The sequence below is a fragment of the Anabrus simplex genome, chromosome 1, assembly GCF_040414725.1.
Source record: "Anabrus simplex isolate iqAnaSimp1 chromosome 1, ASM4041472v1, whole genome shotgun sequence".
Lineage (NCBI taxonomy): Eukaryota > Metazoa > Arthropoda > Insecta > Orthoptera > Tettigoniidae > Anabrus > Anabrus simplex.
The window spans coordinates 1,553,691,644-1,553,718,428 of NC_090265.1; the positions used below are offsets into that span (position 1 = coordinate 1,553,691,644).

Sequence of the window (26,785 nt, forward strand, 5' to 3'; positions counted from 1 at the left end):
GGACGCAGTAGGGGAGATTGTTCTCTGGGTCGACCACAGGACCGTCCCGCTGAACCACGCCGCCCCTGCGCTGCTGGTGCAGTACCGACCTGGGGAGGACACCTACAGGGAGGCCTACCTCATCATTGAGCTCCTCACGAGGCTCGAGGGGGCCACAGGGAAGGAGCTCTCCCCCGACGCCGTCGAGAACATCGAGAACTGGGCGATAATTATCCGCCCCACGGACCCAGGCCAGATCAGCCGCTACGAGAGGAGCTTCTCTGCTTACTTTCAGGTCACCCGAATACCAGGCAAGAGGAACTACACTACCGGCAACGGTAGCCAGGAGACTGCCACACAGACGGAGCCGAGGAAGGAGGACGACGGCGGCGCTCCCGAGCGCCGCGACGGCGCGACCCCAGTTGGAAAGCTGTACCTTACAAAGTACACGCAGACCAACAAGGCCGCCAACCAGGATCGTCGCCAACCTACCAAGGCGAAGTGGTCGCAGACGCAGGCCCACCAGGAGGGGCCTGTAACCCGGGCGCAAACCAGGAGAGCGCCCGTGTTGGTGGATGGCAGCACGGCAGTGGAGAAGGACGCCCCTTGGTGTTCTGATGCTGCTGCCCAGGCACAGCCTGCCTGCATGTCTGTCGAGTTGCAAACCTCGATGTGCGCCCCTCAGGACAGGGAAAGCAGTCGAGTGCTAGCACCGACCGACGCCGCCGCCGCCAGCCCGGAGAAGGAAGAAGACGGCGACGCAGCGGAACCACCAGCTACCCCGGGGTCACCAGGCCGGGAGGAGGACCACCAGGACGCGGCCTCTTCCCCTGCCGAGAAGACACGCCCGGGAAGAAGAAGAAGAAGACGACGCCGGACCAGGAAGCAGAAGGCGACGCCGGCCCATCAGGAGATGACCACCCAGCCGCAACCCAAGACTGCTCCCAAGACAGCAGTCAGCCGAGGAGCCAATCAGGAGAGGACCTCAGCAGGTAGCGGCAGTCAGGTGAGAACAGAACGTCCCCCTCAACAGCTCTTGCAGTGTTTCCGCTGTCTGAGGTGGGGCCACCGTCAGGTCAGCTGTGGGCTCGAGGTGAGGTGCAACCGCTGTGGTGGTGATCACCACTACACGGCCTGCGCAGCACTTAGGGAGGCGCCGGTGTGCGCCAACTGCTCGGGGGGCCACCCGGCCTCCCATCGCAGTTGCCTTGTCTACCGGGCCATGGCGCGGGCAGAGAGGAAGGAGGCCCGGCGCCATGTCCCACAACCATCCAGCAGGTCCCCGCCTCGGCGGGCTTGGCCTCGTTCTCCGGGATTGGAGACTGGGTACGAGGGACCTCAAGGGGGTCGGGCGGTGCGGCAGGCACTAGTGGCTATTGCCGCATGGCTCGGCAACCGGCACGGCCCGCGCTAGTCACAGCAGTGCCCAGAAGGACTGATCCCCTGAATAACTGGCATGGCGAGGAATAGGCTTATGACTGTGCATGATACCTATTCCCAACTAACACAATTACCTGGACCTCTCCAGAACCACATCCTTGCATGTGCTATCTACAAAATGTCAGGTTTTACATGTAGGCATCTTTCTATTTCCGCCTATGTGGTTTTGTCCTGACCCTTACTACCTGATTACACCACTATTGATACCCACCACCACATCTGGCCTGGTAGCATGCTGAGCATGGGGACAGGCAGATACTCCTGTAGTATCACACTTCCACTCCTCCCTGCTATCTTTTTCTTCTTAGAACTAATAGCATGTCGGAGGCCATGTAGATTGAGTCGATGGTCACGCGGGGGGAGCGGGCTTCGGGCTCCCCCCCGAAAAAAAAAAAAGCGTAGAGAGCATATTTTCTTCGATCTAATCTATTAGAAGTATCGCACCGTATGCGGAGAAATTATATGAATGGCGCTTAAACTTTGGAGTCGCTATTTCGCCGTGGCACCACCCAGAGCACTGTAGCAGCCATGTTAGTCAGTCTATAGTCCTCTTTCTAGCTCGTTGCAACAAACCAAAACAAACCCACTTTCCCAACAATTCCGGCTACTCGATTCGCCATCTTTGAACCATCGAGAGTAGCATTAAAGTCTGAGGATTGGAGTCGGTCTTGACCGTGCATTCTAATATCGTATCGATTTGGAGTCGGTCTGGTCGGTCAACATAGATACAACAATCGATCACTATCGATCTTCGCGTTTTCAGCCGCTGTAGTGGTTTGGAAATGTGGGGTCTTATTATTTCGTAAAGTCGTGTAAGTGGGAAATATCGTGCTCTATGTTACCGTCTGCATATCTTTTAGGAATGGCTATTTGTTTACGAACTGTCTCGAATAAACTTACGCCTATAAAGAAATTCGTTTCGCAAGGGAAGCACTTAACCCTAGCACGGTCTGAAAGACGACTCCCTGTTCAATCTTCTAAATCGCACTTTTTAGAAGAGGTAAGTAGACTTGTTATCCGAGTATTAATTTTGAGAATGAAGGTCACATTTTTAACTTGTGTGCTTGTACTACATATGATGTCATTTGGTGATATTCCATCAATGGTAAGGACATAGTATCGGAATATAACCCTGTTTACCTCATTGTTCATTTTCAGTTTCTCACTCCAGCTTGTGTGAACATCAATGATGACAGCACCTTAAAACAATCGGAGGGAAAATGTAATGGATTTAGTCAACAGTGTTCAGATTATGAGGACTGTCTGGAGGACAGGAATTGTGGTATAAGTGATCCCTTTGTACATGTTGGGATATACCGACTTGAAGATGATTTTATTAGAAATGAAAGGTGTTTAAATGTCGAAACATTTGTTTTAGACAGTACAGAGAGAGTACCTCTTGACACTGAGAAGCCTTTGTATTGTTTTGACCCCCTCTCGGTTTCTGTCAAGTCATATGTAGTAACTCCTGATGATATCTTGTGGAATGCTGAGCCTACTATGGAAATCATGAACAAGGAAGTTGTAAATAGTTCCCAGTGTATGGAGTTCACTTGTTTAACAAGTCAAGGACACGACCATGCATTGTTGTCAGAATATGGGAAAGAAAGTACTGTTTTGTCAGGTAACAAGGGGGAACTTGCCCAAGCTCCTAATGATGGTCATCCGAGACCTACCGAAGAACAGTTAAGGAGAGTGTTCACTGTCTTGGGCGAGACGGTAAGTTACAATTTTTCCCTTTAATTTTGATTTTTACTATTTCATTGTTGGTAGTTTTAAACATATAACAAATTTTGGTAGAAATTTAGTAAGACTTACATTACTTTTATAGCATTATAAGGATGTAATATGTTGGAAATCTTAAGTGGAATACTTGTGGAGGAGCGATGTGTTCACTGTGACAGTTAAGAACCCACCTGCCATCCCCCAGAAGTTATTTTGCTTTTATAACCTAATAGAAGTTATCACGCGCCATAGTCCATCGCCTAAGTACGTACCAGCATTTCCATTGGGTGAGATACTATGGGATATGATGTCACTCCTAGCAATGAAGTAAGTGAATTCCGTTACCAACCCGCACACAAGAAATACACAACCAGATCAATGGTTTTGTCACTAACCTACCCTAACCCATCCAGACCAATGGAGGTGTCGGATACTAGAGGCCTAGGGCCGCTTTGCGGCTTCTAACCTGGGGGCTTACGCCCCCAGACCCCCTTTGCTTCATCCAGACCAATGGTGTAACCAATCCAGACCTATGGCTTTGTCACTAACCTACCCTAACCAATCCAGACCAATGGAGGTGTCACGCGGGATACTAGAGGCCTAGGGCCACTTCGCGGCTTCTAACCTGGGGGCTTGCTCCCCCAGATCCCCTTTGTGTGATCCAGACCAATGGCTTTGTCACTGACCAATGGTCTAACTAATCCAGACCAATGGCTTTGTCACTAACCTACTGTAATGAGATTCGTAAATAAAAGTAGCGCCGCTGCACTAGGACTAGTTCCTTATATGAACAGTTGGCAGCTCTGTACACCGCACAATCAAGTCCTTCGCGAGAAGCGAGCGAGAGAGAAACAAATGACAGTGCAATTGCGCCTGGATGCGTGGCGCTGGAAAATGTAAGCTGTTCTGAACTTTTGCCGGCTGCTTCAATTTTGTTACTATTTCCCTCCACAGTCTGCAATTATTCTCTGTGTTAAGGTTTCATTATTGCGTTAATTTGATCTAGGCTAGGGTGACCATATCTTTTTCGGAGAAAACTGGTATATAATCAGCCGGGCTCAAATAAAACCCACATTTCGCAAATGTTGTCCAGGTTTCTAAACTTTTTAATTTGTAATGTTATGTTCCGTTAATACATTTTGTAAACCCGATGGTAGTCTGTTTACTATTAGTAAAAAGGATAAAAACAAATTTACTCTGATTTTTTCCTACAATATCTGTTTAATGAATGATATTTGATATACATAATAAAAAACAAATTTATTATGATTTTTCAAAATATTATAGCCATAGAATTTTTAATAAACTGAAATTAATATAAGCTTTAATTCTTACTGAGCGCTTGTAGATGGGGTTGATTGTCCATGGAGAAGAGGGTATTTTTCACTGCTTCCAGCCTTCTTGATCATGTCTTTGTTCTTTGATACGTAGTGGCAAATTTCTACTCAGTTGATTCTGTAGTTGTAGAGGATCTGTAGCATTGCTTCAAGAGAGTCCACCTCCATTCTGTTCCTGTTATCAGTCTGCTGGATATTCATACATACCCTACATACATCATTACCATTATGCCTTTCAGCATTCAGTCTGAAAGCCTCTGTGAATTTACTGAATGTCGCCACAATCCTCTGTTTTGCAACCAGTGCTGTGGCCTCATTTAACACTTTGACTACCAGGAAGTAGCCAGGGCATTTAAACCTCCAACCCAACCATTTTTAAAGTCCCTGCCTGCCAGTCTTGCCTTCTGCACTGTGGAACGAAAATATTTACTACTCCTGTATTACACTTTGAAATAATGTGAAAATTAGAACATACCTGGGGAAGAAATTCTAGTATGATTTTACAGTGTGATATCTGGTGTCACATGCTCCAGGGTGCAGAGGGATGCCACACTTCCTGCTGTACCACCTTGTGTCACATACTTTTTTTTCTTCTTAAGACAAACTCTACATCTTCTTGTCGGGTAAGGGTCTGTTTTCAGTGGTGGAAACTTGAGCAGAACATGTTCATTCACTTTTTCATCCAGACGTGATGGGGGATCTTTAGCTGGTGCTCTTTGTGGGGGGGGCGGGCTGGTGAATGGAATGCGGTGGGATGGATGCTAGTGATGACGTGTCGGAGAGAGAGAGAGAGAGAGAGAGAGAGAGAGAGAGAGAGCTGGAGAGGCTGTTCTGACTTGGGTCGGGGCTGAGAGTGGGATAGTGGCAGGGGGATTATGACCTGGAAGATAGTATCTGAAAACTGTCTGTATGAACTGTAGATAGGTAATTTTTGTCTGGGTATTCAAATTCTGGAAGAGACAGAAAGAATTGAAGAGGGTGCACTGTAGTAAATAGAAGAAAAACTTTTTCGGCCATTTTCAAGTTTTTCTCATGAAGGGATATAAAGCAAGGTATTGATCAGCTGTGTCTGTTCCATGTATGTGCTGTTTGTAATCTGCAATGGATACTGGCTTCATTGTTTTTCTGCCGAACTTTGAAGTCACTTCAACCATTTCAGCAGAATGCATGGATGAAATCATTGTGATTATTTTCTTGTCCATCCAAGAAACAAGAAGAATTTCCCCATCACGTTTGAATGTCATTTCCCCACTTTTCTAGGATTTTTGTTGGTCTTTAAGGTCCTTTGGTACTCCCTGTTTTGCCGCCTCGTCCCGCAAATGGTAGTGTTCTGTTCACGTAGCGATTTTGCAAGAGCAACACTGTTGTAGTAATTATCCATGTAAACAGAATACCCAAGCCCTAAATATGGACTGAGAAGTTCGAGGACAGTACTATATAAGACCATTCCACTTGCGTCATAAATAAGCAATTTGCAAATATACCCAGTTTTTTATTCACACACCATCTTAACCATAATGCCATACTTAGTTATTTTAGATGAATTGTAAACTCGAAAATGTAACCGGCCTCTCCAAGCAAGCATGCCTTCATCTAAAGCGATCTTTCAGTCCGGACTGTAAACCACCGAAAACTGATCAGAAAGTTTTTCTGAAATTGGCCTGATTTTATAGAGCCTGTCTGAACTGTTTACATAGTTACTGCTGTTGCTAAAATGTAAAAACATCATGGTGCTTTCGAATCTGTTCCTGGACATTGTCTTGGAAAATAGAGGCATTAAAAACATGGGATCTTCGGTCCAGTACATTTTTAGATTCGGCTTCTGTATAATTCCGGTAACTAACATCAATACCAATATAAATGGTCCGTTATTGGACATTATAAATTTTCCAGCTAACTCATTCCTGGTTGCCAGCGTTTCGCCCTCGTGTGCTAGGCTGGGCTCATCAGTTGGTACCTAGCACACCTACCAAAACGCATAGCTAGTGCATACCGTGGAGGCCACTGCGTAGGCCAATTGTAGCCACCGGCAGTGCCAATGCACTATGAGACACTCTGTCTCACTACTAAAAATTGATGCCTGCTTGGCCATCAGATAATACAGATGTTGGTTCCCATAGGGAATCTGTAATATTTGTTCCGAATGAGTAAATTTATAATACCAATATAAATGGTCTGTTATTGGACATTATAAATTTTCCAGCTAACTCATTCCTGGTTGCCAGCGTTTCGCCCTCGTGTGCTAGGCTGGGCTCATCAGTTGGTACCTAGCACACCTACCAAGACGCATGGCTAGTGCATACCGTGGAGGCCACTGCGTAGGCCAATTGTAGCCACCGGCAGTGCCAATGCACTATGAGACAGTCTATCTCACTACTAAAAATTGATGCCTGCTTGGCCATCATGAGCCCAGCCTAGCACACGAGGGCGAAACGCTGGCAACCAGGAATGAGTTAGCTGGAAAATTTATAATGTCCAATAACGGACCATTTATATTGGTATTATAAATTTACTCATTCGGAACAAATATTACAGATTCGCTATGGGAACCAACATCTGTATTATCTGATGGCCAAGCAGGCATCAATTTTTAGTAGTGAGACAGAGTGTCTCATAGTGCATTGGCACTGCCGGTGGCTACAATTGGCCTACGCAGTGGCCTCCACGGTATGCACTAGCCATGCGTCTTGGTAGGTGTGCTAGGTACCAACTGATGAGCCTAGCCTAGCACATGAGGGCGAAACGCTGGCAACCAGGAATGAGTTAGCTGGAAAATTTATAATGTCCAATAACGGACCATTTATATTGGTATTATAAATTTACTCATTCGGAACAAATATTACAGATTCCCTATGGGAACCAACATCTGTATTATTAACTAACATCAAACCGATAAACTGTTTCATTTCGATCATTGATATAGGTTTTTCAAGTTTGATAGATTGAATATTTAGTGAATGGACGCGGTGCACTACTGATAATCTGCTGTGCATGTAAGTTAGTCTGCTCACAAATATACACAAAAAACTGTCACTGATAAATATATTTACAAAAGACATATCTTCAATGTTTGGTATCTCTACATTTAGGCCTACATTTCCTAAACACTCAGGTAACGGGGGAGAATAGCTCGGAGAGATGTCAGATAGAGGAACACTATCTGGTATTTCAACATTGTCGCTCACTGTTGTTTCGTCCTCATCACTTTCACTATCTAAATCTGGGATGAGTTCATCACCAGAATCATCATTATAAATCATTTAAACAGCCTCTTCAACAGATATAAACTTACTGCTCGCCATACTGTGTCTTGCTAGTGGCATTAACACGACAACACTTGGAGGCAAGAGCGCAGGCTTGGAATGTGCCGGGAAAGAACATTTTTTTGCTGGGTGATTCTTGGCGGGAATTAATGTTTTGACATATGTTAACGAAGGTCAAAACATTCATCTAACTACCATCTATGAAAGAATGAAGGAACTACGATCTGTAGCGTGGTTTTTAACTTAAAATTTTCGCATCAGTTCTTATCCGCGGATACGGGAAAATACATTGGCAAAATGTTACCCGCCTTAAGGCGCCTATGGGAGTCAGTGTGTTAATTCTATACATACCTCTTATCTTTAGATCGTTAGAAACTGAGTCGAACCATCGTTGTCTTGGTCTCCCTCTACTTATCTTTCCCTCCATAAGAGTCTATTATTCTCCTAGATAATGTATCCTCCTCCAGTCGCATCACATGACCCCCACCGAAGCCGGTTTATGCGTACACTTTCATCCATCGAATTTATTTCTAACTTAACATTTATTTCCTCATACCCGAGTATCCTCCTGTACCTGTACCTGTTTGTACCAACAATCATTCTCGCTAGTTTCACATCTGTTACTTCTAACTTATGAATAAAATATCCTAAGTCCACCTCGCTCCTGTAAAGCAAAGTTGGTCTGAAAACAGACCGATGTAAAGATAGTTTCGTATGGGAGCTGACAGTATACTGTTGATCGCAACTGCGAGCTCACTGCATTAGCTTTACTACACCTTGATTCAATCTCACTATTACCATCCTGGGAGAACGCACAAGCTAAATACTTTAAATAATCTACCTGTTCTAGCTTTGTATCACCAGTCTGACATACAGTCTTCGAAAGGCTAAGTTTCATACTATAGCCTACTCATTGCACCTGTTTTCAAGTTCCAAGATATTACTGCAGGCGTTCGGCACAATCTGCATTAATTCCAAGTTGTCCGCATAGGCCAGACTGCTAACTACATTTCCATCTAACTGAATCCCTCCCTGCACTTCATGCCTTTCAGCAGATGATCCATGTAAACTACGAACAACAAAGGTGAAAGTTAAAGCCTTGTCTAACCCCTGTAAGTGGTGGTGATGATGATGATGCTTGTTGTTTTAAGGGGCCTAACATCGAAGGTCATTGGCCCATAACCCCTGTAAGTACCCTGAACCAAGAACTCATTCTACCATCAATTCTCACTGCAGCCCAGTTGTCCAACATAAATGCCTTTGATTGATTTTAATAATCTACCCTTGATCCCATAGTCCCCTAGTATGGGGAACATCTTTTCCCTGGTACCCTGTCACACGCTATCTCTAGATCTACGAAACATAAACATAACTGTCTATTCCTCTCGTAGCATTTTTCATTTACCTGGCGCTTGCTGAAAATCGGATCTCGACAGCTCCTCTGCTATCTGAAACCACACTGGTTTTCATCCAACTTCCTCTCAACCACTGATCGCACCCTCCCTTCAAAGATGCCAGTGAATACTTTGCCTGGTATACTAATCAATGAGATACCTCGATAGTTGTTGCAATTCTTCCTGTGTCTTTGCTTATAGATAGGTGCAGTTACTGCTTTTGTCCAGTCTGAAGATACCTTACCAACACTCAATGCTAATTTTATTAATCTATGAAGCCATTTGATCCCTGCCTTCCCATTACTCTTCACCATTTCAGGTCTAATTTAATCTATTCCTGCTGCTTTATGACAATAGAGTTTATTTGCCACCTTTTCCACTTCCTCAAGCGTAATTTCACCATAATTTTCTTCCTCGCCATGAACTCGGTTGTTCGCAACATCACCAGGGTGATTTCCTTTTACGTTGAGAAGATATCAAAATATTCCCTCCACCTATCCAGTGATTCCCTGAGTTCACCTGAATTACCAAAAACACTGTTCACTTCCTTTTTCCCTCCCTTCCTAAGATTCTTTCTTACTCTCCGGAAAGGTGTCCTTGCTGCCTGGCCTAGCCTTTCCAGGTTGTTACAAAAATCTTCCTACGACATGTTTTTGGATTCAACAACTATTTGTTTCGCTCTGTTTCTTTCATCTATGCAGAATTCCCTGTCTGCATCAGACCTTGTTTGGAGCCAATTCTGATAAACCTTTTTACGTTTATAAGCTGCTCTCACTTCATCATTCCACCAAGACGTTTGCTTTTTCCCATCTTTACACACAGTTGTTCCTAGGCATTCCCTTGCTGTTTCTACTACAGCATCCCTTTATGTTACCCATTCTCTTTTTATATCCTGAACCTGCTTATTGTCCACTGTTCGAAACTTCTCATTAATCATATGCATGAACTTCTAATTTCCTTGTCCTGGAGATTTTCGACCCTTATTCGTTTGCAGATAGATTTCACTTTCTCTATCTAAGGCCTAGAGATACTTAGTTCATTACAGATTAGATAGTGGTCTGTATCATTGAAAAATCCCTGGAAAACCTGTACATATCTAACAGATTTCCTGAATTCGAAGTCGGTTAATATATTGTCTATTATGGATTTGGTACCTCTAGCCTCCCATGTGTAGCGGTGAATAGCCTTATGCTTGAAGAATGTATTTGTAACTGCTAAACCCATACTAGCATAGTAGTCCAGCAAACGCTTCCCATTCCTATTAGCTTCCATATCTTCCCCACAATTACCAATCACCCATTCGTATCCTTCAGTTCTATTTCCGACTCTCGCATTGAAATCACGCGTTAGCACTATCCTATCCTTGTTGTTGATCCCGACTACGATGTCACTCAATGCTTCATAAAACTTGTTGACTTTACCCCTCACATGGTGAATACACCGAGGCAATTCTCGTCCTAATTCCTCCAACTGGCAAATCTAACCACATCATTCGTTCATTTACTTGCCTAACAGAAGAAATGTTGCGTGCGATAGTATTCCTGATAAACAGTCCTACCCCAGTCCTTCCCTTTTTATCACCCATTAAGTACACTTTATAATCTCCTATCTCTTCCTAGTACATCCAGATGCATCCTCTTTGCTGACTCAGCCAGTTCTACTTTCTTTCTTCCATAAGCCCCATTAATATTGATAGCTCCCCATCGAATTCCATTTTGTTCGCCAAGTTGTTTCCAAGGAGTCCCTCGCCTGTCAAATGGGAGTGGGACTCTGTTACTCCTGTAGGTCCGAGGCTAAATGTTCTGAGCTTGGTAAATTCATGAAACAGGATACTACCCTACTTACACATAGTCCAAGTGGGGATCTCTCCTCTAACGGGTTATGAACCACCGGTGGATTGTACAGTCCTAGCCGCCTGGAGCACAAGGAGGGTCATGACTCAGAATATGTCAGAGATGCTCACTCCCATTCTGTAGTAACTGGTATCCTGACTCTCAGGACCACTTACTAGGCCACTGAACAGTTACCCATGGCTCACGAACTAAGACGTGACTACAGAAATCTACACCTTGATCCATGTTGTTGTACAGGATCTGTAGCATTGCTTCAAGAGAGTCCACCTCCATTCTGTTCCGTTTATCAGTCCACTGGATATTCATAAACAAAAATATTCTTTCTACATTGGCAATATGGGCTTGTATTGCAAACAAATACCTTGCAATTATTACTATTTCAGAATACTGCTGAAGATGGTCACAGCTCTCTTCTCATGACACTGCAAAGGTGCTTCATTTTCATCATTCCACTTGTGAAGATTTTTTTCAACGAAATTTGTCACTATCCATTATTGATCAAAGAGAATGGAGTCATCGATTACAGTTTATACCCCTTCACTTAAGAAACTGTCTCTTCAGTGCTTTCCCATTTTGGCACTCTCTTCAATAACATCCAATCATACATGGACAATAATGGTGAATGTGAGGCGCTCCACTTGCTGAGATACTCTATTCAAGTGTCGTACAATTTGTCAACTTCTTCTTTAAAGTCCTTGTGTTACTTCTGCTCTTTTAAGAACATATTTAACATGAAAAGAAATGATCTGCTGCTCTTTTATCTTAGCAACAGTTTCAAGAGTATTTTTCAGGACACCTTTACCTCTATTACACTTAATTTCCTTTATTCCATGCTGCAAAGTGCTAAGCTGGCTGCGAATGAACCATAAGTAGGCTTCACTTAGGGGATTGCTGTAAAATTGAACCAGTAATTGGGGGGCTTTGTTTTCATTTAGGAAAAACTCTTTTAAGGTTTCAGTCTGATGAATCGTTCAAATGCTAGAAATTCTGATAACCAGCATGTTTTTGAGTGACACATTACATTTATGTATTTAGTCCTTGCATAATTGCAGAACTTCCTAAGCCTCTCTGTTCTGTGTATGTGTAGAATAGTACGAGAATACCTTCACAATAATAGTTTCAACATCACAGCTCAAACTATCTACAGATATCTGCACACAGTTGTGTAAAACATGTAGGGCAGCCTATCCCTTCAATGTTTTCATGCAGTGTTGTCTTTAATTTGGTAAATACGTTACATTTGCCTTGTCTTTTTAAACCACCAAAGTTGGTGTTCATATTGTCTCCACAAAATGCCACACACTTTTTTTTTTTTTTTTTTTTTTTTTCAAGGTGAAACATTTCAATAGTATTCATACAAAATGCTGAAATTTCATCAGATGTTTCATTAGGTGGGTAACTCCCCTTCAAAAGTTTGGACTGAATTCCTTCAATTTTGAAAAACTGAACAGATTGAAATATTTTATCAACTTTATGATTGCTGGCATCAGTGGATTTTTTGATATTCTCAAGGCTTTCCTTTAAACTCTGGGGAGCAATAACTCCTTTTACCAAGGTTGATATTTTAGTTCTTGCCAAACTTATCACTAGATCTAATGGTTTGATGATGTTTTACCGTGTGGTAGGCTAGTACAAGCTTGGGTGCTCAAACTTTAGTGTCTTCACTTGATTAACGCTGGTTAATAGAGCAAACGCCGGAAAAGCCATCCATCTATTTTTTGATCTGATTTTTGATATGCTCTATTGGTGGAAAAGAATCTTAATTCCCTTCATGGGAACTTAGAATTTCCATTTGGAATTGCTAGGCGGGCATTAATTCCATTGTGGAGTTTTATCTCCCGTATGCAGTTATCAGACTGTGCTTCATAAATAAGCTTCTGATAAGTTCACCTGCATACACCCCAGCGTCAGTGGGTAGGGTCTGACACATCCCACTCTGAAGAGTCTAGTGTCAGACCTAAGACGAAACGCTGGTTAATAGAGCAAACGCCGGAAAAGCCATCCATCTATTTTTTTGATCTAATAGGAATCAGTCGAGGGATGTTCCACCATTCAACACCTATATAATATGTAGAGTTATAAATTATGTAGTGTATTAATTTATCATGTCGTATTCTGATTAATCGAGGAAAATTTCTAAAAACTTCTAGAAATTCATAAATATACATACATTATAGACCGTTATGCTTTTCAGTTTTCATCCTGCAAGCCTCTGCAAATTTACTAAATGTCACCACAATCCTCTATTTGCAACTAGTACTGTGGCCGAATTTAGTTCTATACCTCTTATCTTTAAATCTTTAGAAATTGAGTCTAACCATTGTCGTCTTGGTCTCCCTCTACTTATCTTGCCCTCCATGACAGTCCATTATTCTCAAACGTAACCCATCCTCCTCCATTCCCCTCACATGAACCCACCACCGAAACCGATTTATACGTACATTTTCACCCATCAAGTTCATTCCTCACTTAGCCTTTACCGCCTCATTCAGAGTACCCTCCTGCCATTGTTCCCACCCATTTGTACCAGCAATCATTCTTGCTTCTTTCATGTCTGTTACTTCTAACCTATAAATAAGATATCCTGAGTCCACCCAGCTTTTGCTCCCGTAAAGCAAACTTGGTCTGAAAACAGACCGATGTAAAGATAGTTTCGTCCGGGAGCTGACTTCCTCCTTACAGAATATTGATGATCCCAACTGCGAGCTCATTGTGTTCGCCTTTCTACACCTTGATTCAATCTCACAATACTACCATCCTGGGAGAACACACATCCTAAATACTTGAAATAATCTACCTGTTCCAGCTTTGTATCACCAATCTGACATTCAGTTCTCTTGGATTTCTTACCTACTGACATCAATTTAGTCTTTGAATGGCTAATTTTCATACCATACTCATTGCACCTATTTTCAAGTTCCAAGATATTAGATTGCAGGCTTTCGTCAGAATCTGCCATTAAGACCAAGTCGTCAGCATAGGCCAGACTGCTTACTACATTTCCACCTAACTGAATCCCTCCCTGCCACTTTATACCTTTCAGCAGATGATCCGTGTAAGCTACAAACAGCAAAGGTGAAAGATTACAGCCTTGTATAACCCTTGTAGGTACTCTGAACCAATAACTCATTCTACCATCAGTACTCACTGCAGTCCAATTGTCAACGGTTCCCTCGGTACCCTGTCATATGCTTTCTCTACATCTAGAAACATAAACATAACTGTCTATTCTGCTCATAGCATTGTTCCGTTCTATTTCACTAGGCCAGCATCACAAACCAAAACTTCGTCCCGATGTTCATGTTTTCAATTACGGCAATACCTCCATTTAAAGTCTCATGAACCTTTCACACGCTGGTATTGTTCACATAGCATTCAAAGTTATCAAGAAGTAACAAAACTCAATTTAAGAGAATGATTTCAACCCTGCAACATGTTCCCTGAAAATACCATTATCAAAAAATAACTGCCGTCATTGTTGCCATTCAAATGCACCATGTACTTGACGACCTTTCTTTTCAACTACACCAAAATTATGCCTAAACATTACGACACCCAATCAAGTTTCCTTCCACGCCAGCCAAATTTACCATTGCTTATTTAACTCCATATTATTAATGAACATTGTTTTTCTCGTTAAAATTTTAGTAACATTTTCCCAACATTTCTGTTAGTGTAATGTCAATATTTTGTACGGACCACTGCTGCTGGACACTGTTAAGTACACTGTGGTCTTGCCTATTGGTGCCAGGCACTTCTCTTTCTCATAGACTGCCCCCATGTAAATAGTTATTACTGAACATTGTTTTTCTCATTGACTATCCCTACTGTAATATGTCAATATTATTCCTTAGTATTTATAATTTATGCCTAGAGGTAGTACTGTGACTGATGATGCCTTCAATGATAAGGCGAAACATGCCTCGTATGGAAATAAAGATAAATTCCTAATTGTTTAAAACCTTTTATGTATTGAATAGGTGATATTATAAACTAATTAGCATCCTACAGGTGCCACTTCACCCAAGCTATCCGTGCGTATTCAATAATGGACACAGTCGGCTGCACGCTGCTTGTCCTCGTGCAACGCGGCCGGTTGGAATACGCCTGGATAGCGGTCACAGATTGTTTGATGTACGTTTTGGTTTCTTGGCTTGGCTTGTCAGAAAAACTAAGTGGGGTACCTCCGTGGATAATACGACACTCTGAAATAGTCCTGGATCTGCAGACTGGCCCAAACGAACACACGGACCCTTCGATTTATCGGAAGCTCTTGGCTGGTATCCAGGTTCAGTCATTTACATGGATGGTTTGAGAACAGACACAAAAGTGGGCTGAGCGTTCGTTGTCGACACTGATAGGTTTCTTTTTGCTCTCCCGGAAACCTGTAGTGTGTACACAGCAGAGCTCTATGCCATCTGTGAAACTCTGCGGTACGCACTGTCTGATGAGCGCCGACACTTTCTTCTGTATACTGGCTCCTTGAGTTCGCTACAGTCTATTGATACCCGTTTCCCTCTGCACCCTCTGGTGCAGTGGATCGAGGACCTGCTGGCTGGGTGTTCGGATGTCGGCACCAGAATCAGATAAAGCTGCCAAGGAGGCACTTACACTGCCCCTTTACCGTACAAGGTTCCAGCAAGTGATATTCGTTCTCGGCTGAGACATTTGGTTATGTCCCATTGGGAGATGGACTGGCACTTCCAAATAAGCTGAGAGCGATAAAGGGTATAACAAAGGTTTGGAGGACTTCCCTTCAGGCTTCGTGGAGAGAAGCAGTGGTATTATGTAGTCTTCGGAACGGCCACGGTATACTAATACACTCCCATTTATTGAAAGGATGTGCACTTGCGATGATCATCTTACCTTGGTACACATCCTTACGGAGTACGTGGACCTGGTCGGCTGTGCCATAGTCTAAAACTCCCGAGACCATCTTCACGACACCTTCACATTTTTAGATGGAAGACACACCAACAGCATAACCATTCTTGAGGAGTTGAACAAACAGAGTCCCCTTATACAGTTCACATTAGAAGCAGAATCCAACTGTTCTCTAAATTTTCTGGACTTAACAGTCACAAGAGATCAACACTAGAGGTGTACAAACTCCGCATTTAACTTGCCCATGCTTGCCTGCTCTCCAGGCAAGCAAGCTAGCCGCACGTAAACAACAGTACAGGCAGGCTGCTGCACTCCTGGCCAGGTCAAGCTCAGCCCAACTTGGGCAGGCTACAGGTTAGCTTGCTTGCTTGCTTGCTTGCTTTCTTCTTCCTGCTGCGTTAATCGATGTTTGTTCGTTCATTGTGGTGATATGAGACTCGCGTGAATGCAGACAGGAAGGGTTTGTTACATGACAGAATTGATATAGGATTTGTCAACACAATAATATTATTATATATGGTTATTTAGTATTATGTTAATCATTACAAAGATATGTTAAAATTTATTTCGTAATTCAGACGTCTTATGTAACTAATTAACAAATAATATTTCTCTCTGTCAAAAATAGTTACTTAATAAAAAGTAGGTTCTCTGAACAAAATGTTTGAATATTTAAATAAACATAATGACAGTTGATGGAAATATGACAATAAATATAATATATTATTTATTATTCGAGAAAATTAGAAGCAAAGATATGCATAATGTAGGTAGGGCCTACAAGTCATAAATGTAAGTATTAATTTTAGAGGTAACTTTTTTGAAATACATTTAAGGAACCCCTTCCCTACAAAACCAAAAGAAATAATTATAAACCTAATCAGTTCAGAAGCGTAATTTTACCACTTACTCTCTTAGTTTGTGGTCGCCTCATACTGTGCATACTGGATACCAATATTTAATGCATGGACACATTATCGTTTGTGTACATTACTATGAGGTCATTAAGTCTTTGCACATCAAGAATTGAACGATGTTCGCTGATTAAATTTTCCGAGAAGCTCAAGACCCACTCGATGGAGGCACTCGTAGCGGGTATGTTAAGCACTGTTTTCGCTGTGCGAATTATTTTTCCACCACCGTAGTATATTTTCGTCACTAATAAACCCTTCTTGCAAGTACCTACTGACCTCATCATGTATCATTGGCGAATTTTCTGACCAATCGTCAAATTTCGCTTCCTTACGTTACACAGAATTTTCTTCATTTGAAGAAGATGGGACTTCTTGTCTTGTCTATTTTGATTGGGTAGCTGCTCTGAAAATATATATGCCCAAGTTCTTGATATTTTATGCTTATGTTAGAATATTAAAATATCTCATTTTCATAGGTATAATAATAATAATAATAATAATAATAATAATAATAATAATAATAATAATAATAATAATAATAATAATAAATTATTATTAATAATAATTATTAATTATAATTATTAAATAACCACAGAATCTTACCTTCAGCACACATTTGCTGAACTGCCTCAAAAACAAACGATTTGTTCTCCTGCATTTAGTTTCTTTAACGTGCGATATTTAGGCACCAAAAATGTTGCAATTTTGTGTAACATAGTGACTTCCATTTTCTGCTCCAGGAAGACACCACCGATTTGTTTCAAACGCTTCAAGTACTGAAAATCCATTTAGTATGAAAGCATGTTTACATTTAAATACCGAGCTCGATAGCTGCAGCCGCTTAAGTGCGGCCAGTATCCAGTAATTGGGAGATAGTGGATTCGAACCCCACTGTCGGCAGCCTTGAAGATTGTTTTCCGTGGTTTCCCATTTTCACACCAGGCAAATGCCGGGACTATGCCTTAATTAAGGCCACGGCTGCTTCCTTCCAATTCCCAGGCCTCTCCTATCCCAGCCCATATCTGTGTCGGTGCGACGTAAAGCAAATAGAAAAAAAAAAAATTTAAATATCAGGAGACTCGCATTAAAATTTGAAAATGAAATATTACCTGTTCATCGTCATCCTGTAGAGTACAATGGGCTTTTAAGGCATAAAACACGGAAGTACCAGTTGCAAAGTCGGCTCCTCATCACCCTCAAGATCAATTGTGGCTTCCTTAAATGGCTTAAGAAATGTTATAAGCAGGCCAGTAATATCCTGATCATAACCGAGCATTTTATCAGAGGCACCCTCCTCTAAAACAGTTCTCACAGCATCTTTCTGGGAGTGAACTGATTGCATCATGTCAAAATAACTTTCCACTGAGTAGAAACATACGGTTTCGAAGATGATTGTAACCTTACACATAGGCCTCCTCTCTTAAAGTACGAAACCAGATATTTCACTGAATGGATAACAGCTAACACATTAGGAACACTTTCTTTCAAAAAGGGTTCGCTCAGAACATGCTTCAAGACCGTATTAATAATATGAGCCATGCATGTAAAATGATTGTATATGCTGAGGGCCTTAACAATATTGCTTCCCTGGTCTGTTACAAACGTAATTTTGCAAATATCTTCATGAGAAAGGCCATGTCCTTTCAAACGATCTTCCAATTCACTGTGAATATTTTCACCAGTTTTTTGGACAGTCAGGGACGGGCGAACACATTAATACATTCATACTGAGAGACCAATTTGCATTTATATAGTGCATTGTGACAGACAAATAGTGCACACCCTTGTAATTATCTGTCCACAGGTCAGCGGTACTCGCACAGATGCCAGATTTAATAGCATGTACTATATCGGGAAGCGTTTTACTGCGCACTTTGTCCGCGGAGGTTTATACCTTCCTAGCAAATGTGACTCGAGAGGGTATAACATTTTTAATATCGAGCAAGCCATACTTTTTGACCATTTCTATCAGCGTTCGCCCTAAATTAAAAAATCCTTCACCCTCAATAGTTGTAAACGGTCTCAAGTCCTTGGCGCACATTTCCACGCACTTGTTAGTCACCAAGTCCTTGTCCTCTTTCAAAATATTTTTAAACTGTGGAAAATTTGGGTCAAATTTGCAGACATGTCGCAACATACTTGAGGTCCTTGAATGGGTATTGGGTAGCTTTTTCCAAAAATTGCATTGCGAGTAACCTACTGGCTTATTTGATACCTGTTCATAAACACATGAAAATTTTTCCCATGCTAGATTTGAGCCCTGTTTTATTGCTAGAATAAATTCACCACTTTTTAATTTTTCTTCGACTTCCTTTACGGTTGATTTGTTCATTTTCCTGCTGGTTGCACCTCTAACTACAACAGAGCTGCACTCGACGCAATACATATAACGGCACATCCACGTCGCATTGATAGCGAACTTCACGTTCACTCTTGTCAAGTCCGGCAGTCCGAACGGGTCCCAGGCAACCTGTCAGGCGTAGGGAAACCCAGCTTTTGGTTTGCTATGACTAGCGCGCTCAGTACGCGTGCACTCTTGCTTCGCTGACGTTCAAGCTAAGCTGCTTCGCTTGTTGCAGAGCTGCTTGGGGCAGGCAAGCCTGAAGTACAATTTGTACACCTTTAATCAACACTCCCTCTCTTATGACATTTACAGGAAACCTACACAAACTATCAATACTATAAAACAACTCTCAATCCACCCTAGCTCCCACAAAAAAAGAAGCCTTTTATAGCTTTGTCCACAGTGCTGTGATTATTCCATTATATCGTTCCAACCTCAAAAAAGAACTAGTTTCTGTCAGAACAATAGCTTATTCTAATGCAGGGCCTCTCAGGGTGCATGCACTGTGCACGGTGCAAAAGACGACTTCGCTTGGTTGCCCAGAGTGCAGACCCCCACTCCTTGATTTGAAGCAATAGTGCCGTCTCTCTCTTTCCCCACCCCTGTCTCGCTCGCTCCCCCTGTCTCTCTCTTCCTCACTTGCTCCGTAGCTCTCTAAATTCGAGCCGAGTTTAGCCGAGTAGCCCAGAGACGAAGTGTTGGTCCGAGCCGAGTGGAACCGATACACAGTTCACAGAGCTCTTGTGCTTTGATTTGCACGCCTGAGAGTTTGGGTGTTTGAGAGGCCCTGTACTAATGGGTACAACAGAAGGTTCATCGACCAAAAAATCTAAAATTCAAAACAATCCTAAATCTACTCTTATTAAAGAAAAGAAGTAAAAGGACAGTTTTTCAGTTTTCATCTTCAACAATGATTCTGGTTACCAAATAGCAAACGTATTTAAGAAACATGGGGTAAAAATAGCATTCAGTACAACCAACAACAATCGTTCTCATTTTTCTCATTTCCACAATCCAGGGACCGTGAAGAAATCGGACAAGCATGGCAAATCAGGCATTTACAGATTACAGTGCCAGTCTTGTTTAGCAAGCTATATTGAACAGACAGGAAGGAGCTTTAACATCACGTATATCGAACATATTAATGCAGTCAAACATAACAGACATTCAGCCATGGATCTACACATGCACGAGTCCAATCATAATTTTTCCGATATAAACAAGGACTTACAAATTATTGAATCCATGGAAAAGTGATCTCTACTCAATACCAAGGAAATGTTTTACATGTCATTAGACTAACAATACTTGAAATAAATACAAAGTTTTAATGTTCCACCTTCTCAATACGGAACCTAACCATGAAGTTTATTACTTAGACTAACAAGTCAATTTTAATCACAATCTGAACGAATCCACCGAAAAAACAAACATTCTTTACAAGGCCATCCCCTCATCCTCAAGACATATCAAGGTAGAACGGTGTGACAACGAATCACTCCCCCACTCTCAGTCCCCCTCCACACCACAACTAACCCAAAGCAAACCACTGCCCTTCCACTCCGCCTCCCCCCTCCTTCTATTAGCCAAACAATAAGCACCACACACTCAAACACAGTCGAACAGAGCACATCCTACTCTTCTAATGGCAGGTCAATGTGTGCAGGAACAAAAGAGTAAGAACTATTCAAATCACATTATATTAAACCCGAACACACACATCAGTTTCTCATTTCTTTTTCTTTTTCCTCAGACATTCGCCTTTAATGATACGGTGCCATAAACCGAGGCCATACCATCATCAATTCTTACATCAACAACAATGGTAGAAGACAGTTTCAACTTCAGAAGCAGATGTTCCATAATGAAGGATATTCCCCCAACCCCTCAGCTAATATTAACTACCAATTTATTCTTAACATCAGTTCTCCACAAGATCGACAAGTTTGATCCGTACTGTGCAAAAGCACTGCAAGAATATGTGACCTAGAGCAAAGCAATTTTTATATTTGTCATATGTTTCATTGTCAAATGTGTTTTATTTCAAATAGTTCATATGTTTTCAAATTGATTGAAACAAGACTGACAAGTCTGTTCCATGTTCTACATACACACGGCAATATTTTAAACTCAGATCCAAGAACTTTCTTAAAGTGCCAAGTGTTTCATGTCATTGTGTACATAATTTGTCATTATGTTTTATGTCAACCTATTGAGATGAATTTAGGCAATCCTTATTATGTTTGTTATCATATTCCTTTTAATTTAATTACTCTGCAAGAACTGATGATGACTCCAACAGAGTCGAAACCGGTCTTTGCGCAATAAATTTAAAATATTTTACATTGTGGTAATTGTGGAACATCCCTTAAATCCTATTAGCCTATATTAGTTATATGTCAACATGGAAATGAAATTCATAACCTATGATCTCACATTGAAATCGCCCATTAGGACTATCCTATCCTTGACCCTGGCTATGATATCACTCGATGCTTCATGAAACTTGTCAACTTCATCCTCATCTGCACCGTCACATGGTGAATACACCGAGACAGTTCTCTTCCTAATTCCTCCCAACTGCCAAATCTACCCACATCATTCGCTCATTTACGTGCCCAACAGAAACTATGTTTAGTGCAATAGTATTCCTGATGAACAGTCCTACCCCACTCTTTATAATCTCCTGTTTCTTCCTCCTTATCTCTCCATTCCTGAATAGCATTTACTCCTAGCACATCCAGATACATCCTCTTTGCTGACTTAGCCAGTTCTGCTTTCTTTCTTCAATGTCTGTCTGTCGATATCGGTCCCTCGATCCTGAGGATCGTGATCTCTGAAGATATTTCTTTGTACCCGTTTCCATCCTCCACAGTCTCCTGCTATACGGGTAGATTGTATGAACGATGTCTTTGTTGTATGTTTTATGCCTCCTGTCCAGCGTATATTTGCTTGCCCACGCTCCCTCTTTTCCAGGCACGTTTCTCAAGATTATGTGCTTTTCAAGGCTTCCTTCTCCACGAAGCATAATGATATGACCAAAGAATTGGAGAATCCTTTGTTGATACTTTGCCGATAACCTGGTACTGATGTTCAGCTCCTTGAGGATGGATTTGTTGGTTCGAAATGCTGTCCATGGAATGCCAAGCATTCTTCTCTAGCACCACATCTCGAATGAGTTGATCTTATTCAAATCTGGAGCTCGTAAAGTCCACGTTTCAGCACCATAAAAGAATATAGAAAATATACATATAAAAAGTTTTACAGAAATGGAGCGATCCTTCCAAATATGAGATAACTGACAAGGAAACATCGGCAATGGTTAAGTTGCCGATTGCGATGAAACTTGGAAAACACAACGTAAAAATGATGTCAGCATCAATTTTGGATGCCAGCATTTTTAGGGCGTTAACTAAGGGGCCTAAAAGTTGTGACATTTCAAGTTCCGCGCGAACAGCAATGAATACCTGCTGGCCAGTGCTTAGCCGGCACACTGTCTGCTTTGTGCCACACCTCTGCACCTCCTCCCCTACATACATCCACCCCTCCTTCAATCACTACTGATCTGCATTTAGGGCAGTCACCCAGGTGGCAGATTCCCTATCTGTTGTTTTCCTAGCCTTTTCTTAAATGATTGCAAAGAAATTGGAAAATTATTGAACATTTCCCTTGGTAAGTTTTTCCAATCCCTAACTCCCCTTCCTATAAACGAATATTTGCCCCAATTCGTCCCCTTGAATTCCAACTTTATCTTCATATTGTGATCTTTCCTACTTTTAAAGACTATTCGTCTACTGATGTCCTCCCACGCCATCTCTCCTCACAATATAAATTACGTTATTATTTACAAATAAAACGATTTTTCAGCTCATCCAGTGTCAGTACAAGAATTGCATGTGTGCCATTTCATGTTTACTCTGATTCACAGCATTATTTGTGTAGCTTATATTAATTAATCATTGAAATACATAACACACAAATTAAAAATTATCAAATAGACTTTATTTTTTCATTTACAATTCGCTTTACATCGTACTGACATAGATAGGTCTTATGACGACGACGGGATAAGAATGGGCTAGGAGTGGAAAGGAAGTGGCTGTGGCCTTAATTAAGGAACAGCCCCAGCATTGGTCTGGTGTGAAATGGGAAACCACGGAAAACCATCTTCAGGGCTGCTGACAGTGGGGTTCGAACCCACTATCTCCCGAATACAAGATCACAGCTGTGTGACCCAACCGCACAGCCACTTGCTCGGTACACATTCTTTGAAATATATTTTCCTGACATAAAATAAAAAAAACATACCTCTTTGGCCTATAATTTGCCATTATAGAGGGCAGCGAGTAATCCAGGAGTTAATTCATCACAATTTTTTCACCACGTTATATAAAAGCACACTGCATTGTTCAACTCTATTTATACTAATTACATCAGAAAAGTGGGTAGTAGTATTTTTATTTTCCTGTTTTCTATGTTTTACAATTTCACTCCCCCCACAAATACGATTGTATGGGTTTTACCTCAAGGATGAGTCCGACACAAAAGAAGATATCTACTACAAGTGAGTGGAGAAAGAATTTGAAAAAACCTCTTTCAGGATGGTCGCTGATAGTTGCTGGCACCCAAACTTGAACAGTGGTCACTGAATATACACTACAAGCTCCTCAGATTCCCCGAGCATGGAACCTGATGGTAGTGGTGATTATTATTTTAAGAGGAAGTACAACTAGGCAACCATCCTCTATATAAACATTAATCAGAACCTGAGACACACTGGCATATTTCTTATACTTGAGCTGTATGGTAAAGCCTGAAGCAAGGAGACGTGCGCATATTACACAACTATCCTGCTGATCTTTCACCATGCAAACACGCATTTCTTATTTACATGCAGTCTTAATTTTGAGGGTGGATTAAAATCTGGAAAATGCTTTCCTGAGACTCGAGTTGACAAATCAATGGGTTCAGGTCTCACTGATGGAATTGCCAAGGCTATGTTAGGGGTAGCATTCGCCTGCCTGTGAAATAGTTTCTGCACAATTTGAGTACAGAACTCCAGCTGAGTGAATTTGTTGCAATGTTTGTATATATAGATGTTGATTCCCATAGGGAATCTGAAATATTTGTCCTGAATGAGCAAATTTATATTGGTATTATGTTTTTATATAGTCACAAAAGCATTGAACATAGTTATGTGCAGTAGGTGTCTTAAAAAGCTTTTGGTAATACTTCATTATCTTTCTCGCCATACTGTATAGCAGGATACATTGGTCCGATAAGTCCACCCCTCCCATTGGGTGGTGTGAATAAAAATGAGTCTAAGCGAGTGAGCGTGTGCTCGCCGAGTGCCTGAGTGTCTTCCTGCCGATAAGCTTCCACTCCGCATTTGCGGTGAATAAAATTATAGAGCGGAAGTACAGCATACACTAGAGTGTCTGGAGCAGCTACTCAGTGTCACTGATCAAGGTCGTGCACGTGCCATGTATATAACACCTTAGACTGTGATAACACTTTGATGACTTCCGGGTAGTTCAATGCTTAACATGGCAGTCGACAGTGTGGAATTCCAGTCCGCTTTTATCTCCATTTTAAAGGAACGTACAATTATGTTTTCAAAGTCACAGTCACCGGATAGGAAGCACTTGAAAACAAGTGCAATAAATGCATTTCAGTGTGAACTACTCGCTAAATTTAACTTAAACATTTCTGTCCAAAAACTGTCTGATTGGCTGAATGGTCAGCATTGAGACCTTCGGTTCAGAGGGTCTCGGCTGGGTCGGGGATTTTAATCGCCTCTGATTAATTCTTCTGGCCCGGAGACTGGGTGCTTGTGTTTGTCCCAACACTTTCCTCTTCATATTCGCACAACACACTACACTACCAACTATCACAGAAACACACAATAGTCATTAGCTGATTACATCTCTCCATCTAGGGTTGGCATCAGGAAGAGCATCCGGCCGTAAAACAGGGCCAAATCCACATGTGCAACACAATTCGCACCCAGGACCCCACAGAGGTGGGAAAAGCGGTAGAAGGAGAAGAAGAATTTCCATCCAACAACTGTTGGTAAAAAATTACAAAACATGAAAGCAAGACTGAAATATAAAGTAGAATTAAAGCGTACGGTCGACAAATGCATATCGTTAAAATAATGGGAGAAGCGGCTGATGAATCTGATGCAGGTGGAGAATAACCCTACCATTGGCCGTCTGGAAGATAGGGAATCATAGCCTGAATATTACGACATTAATAAATTGAGGAACATGGTAGGCCTGTAACGTAAATAACAAACAGTTATATATAATAATATAATAATATATTGACATTGAATGAAATTTTTAAGGAGCCAGATCTGCAGGACCAGATGAGTTGGCCTTGAGGTTAAGGGTGCGCAGCTGTGAGCTTGCATCCGGGAGATAGTGGGTTCGATCCCCACTGTCAGAAGCCTTGAAGATGATTTTCCGTGGTTTCCCATTTTCACACTAGGCAAATGCTGGGGTTGTACCTTAATTAAGGCCACGGCCGCTCCCTTCCTACTCCTACGCCATTCCTATTCCATCGTTGCCATAAGACCTCTCTCTGTCGGCGTGACGTAAGCAATTTCTAAGATCTGCAGAAGTTGTCATCCCTTCTACTTCCTACAGACATCGGAGTTTCTCCAAATTCGGGAGTCATAGACTGAGTCAAGCCGTGATACATCTACACTGGTTGAATTCTTCCTTTTCATTGCAAGTGGCCTGTACATTGATGCTAACGACGGATTTTCTGGAAATGTAGTCATTCCCATGAACATGTGGCTTCTGAATTTGTACATGAGTACAGTCTACAGTTCCGACAGCATAAGGGAAGCTCAAACGTTCTTGCCACTTAGCCCTTGCTTCCTGCATCTAAGCAACATTTGTTGGAATTTTATCTAATAATCTGCTTTCATTTCTGTTCATGTTAAAACCTGCGAAAATGTTTTTGACACAGTTCTCCGAGATGTCTTCACCAACTCCACTCTGTAACCCAGGGTCACCAACATAACGCAAGAAGATTTACATTTTTTCTTCATTTGTTAGTGCACCACCTCTTGTTTCTTTGGAGTGCCCAAGGAAATGCTCCGCTAACCATTCAGCATGCTCCTTGAAAATCCACAGCCTGTTTCCAGTCATCTGACTCGGTCAGGAATGGAATGAATGAAGCGGTGAGGATAGGAATCGTGCCGGCTGCCAAAGCCTGTCGCACTCCTCTGGGGCAATGATTTGACTGACATATGAAATATAATGATATTGGAGTGTTGCTGGAATGAAAGATGACAGGAAAAACTGGAGTATCCGGAGAAAAACCTGTCCCGCCTCCGCTTTGTCCAGCGCAAATCCCACGCGGAGTGGCCGAGATTTGAACCACGGAACCCAAAGGTGAAAGGATGGCGCGCTGCCGTATGAGCCACGGAGGCTCTTCAGCATGCTCCTTACTGGACCTTTATAACACTCTGTAATCAAGTTGAGATGATTCTCTGCGAAGTTTATATAATTTTCTTTTCCGATTAACCACCACCATTACCTCTGCCATGCTATTGAACTTGACACTTGTCATTTGGAGTCACCTACTGAGTTAGTTCAAGGAAACATGAGCAGGCGCTTACCGGAAAGAGTGCCAGCTTT

At 41.9% G+C, this 26,785-nt stretch overlaps 1 protein-coding gene across 2 annotated transcripts in view; it reads left to right on the forward strand.

The window, feature by feature from the left end:
- The first annotated feature begins 2,143 nt into the window (after nt 1-2,143).
- LOC136858506 (uncharacterized) overlaps nt 2,144-26,785 on the forward strand; it is a 103,412-nt gene continuing 78,770 nt past the window's right edge. For both annotated transcript variants that reach the window (XR_010858643.2, XM_067138099.2), the window contains exons 1-2: nt 2,144-2,419; nt 2,578-3,138. Coding sequence is in view for 1 of the 2 variants with exons in the window: in XM_067138099.2 (XP_066994200.2) it covers nt 2,255-2,419; nt 2,578-3,138 (726 nt within the window). In the remaining variant the exon portion in view is untranslated. The remainder of the gene's footprint in view (nt 2,420-2,577; nt 3,139-26,785) is intronic.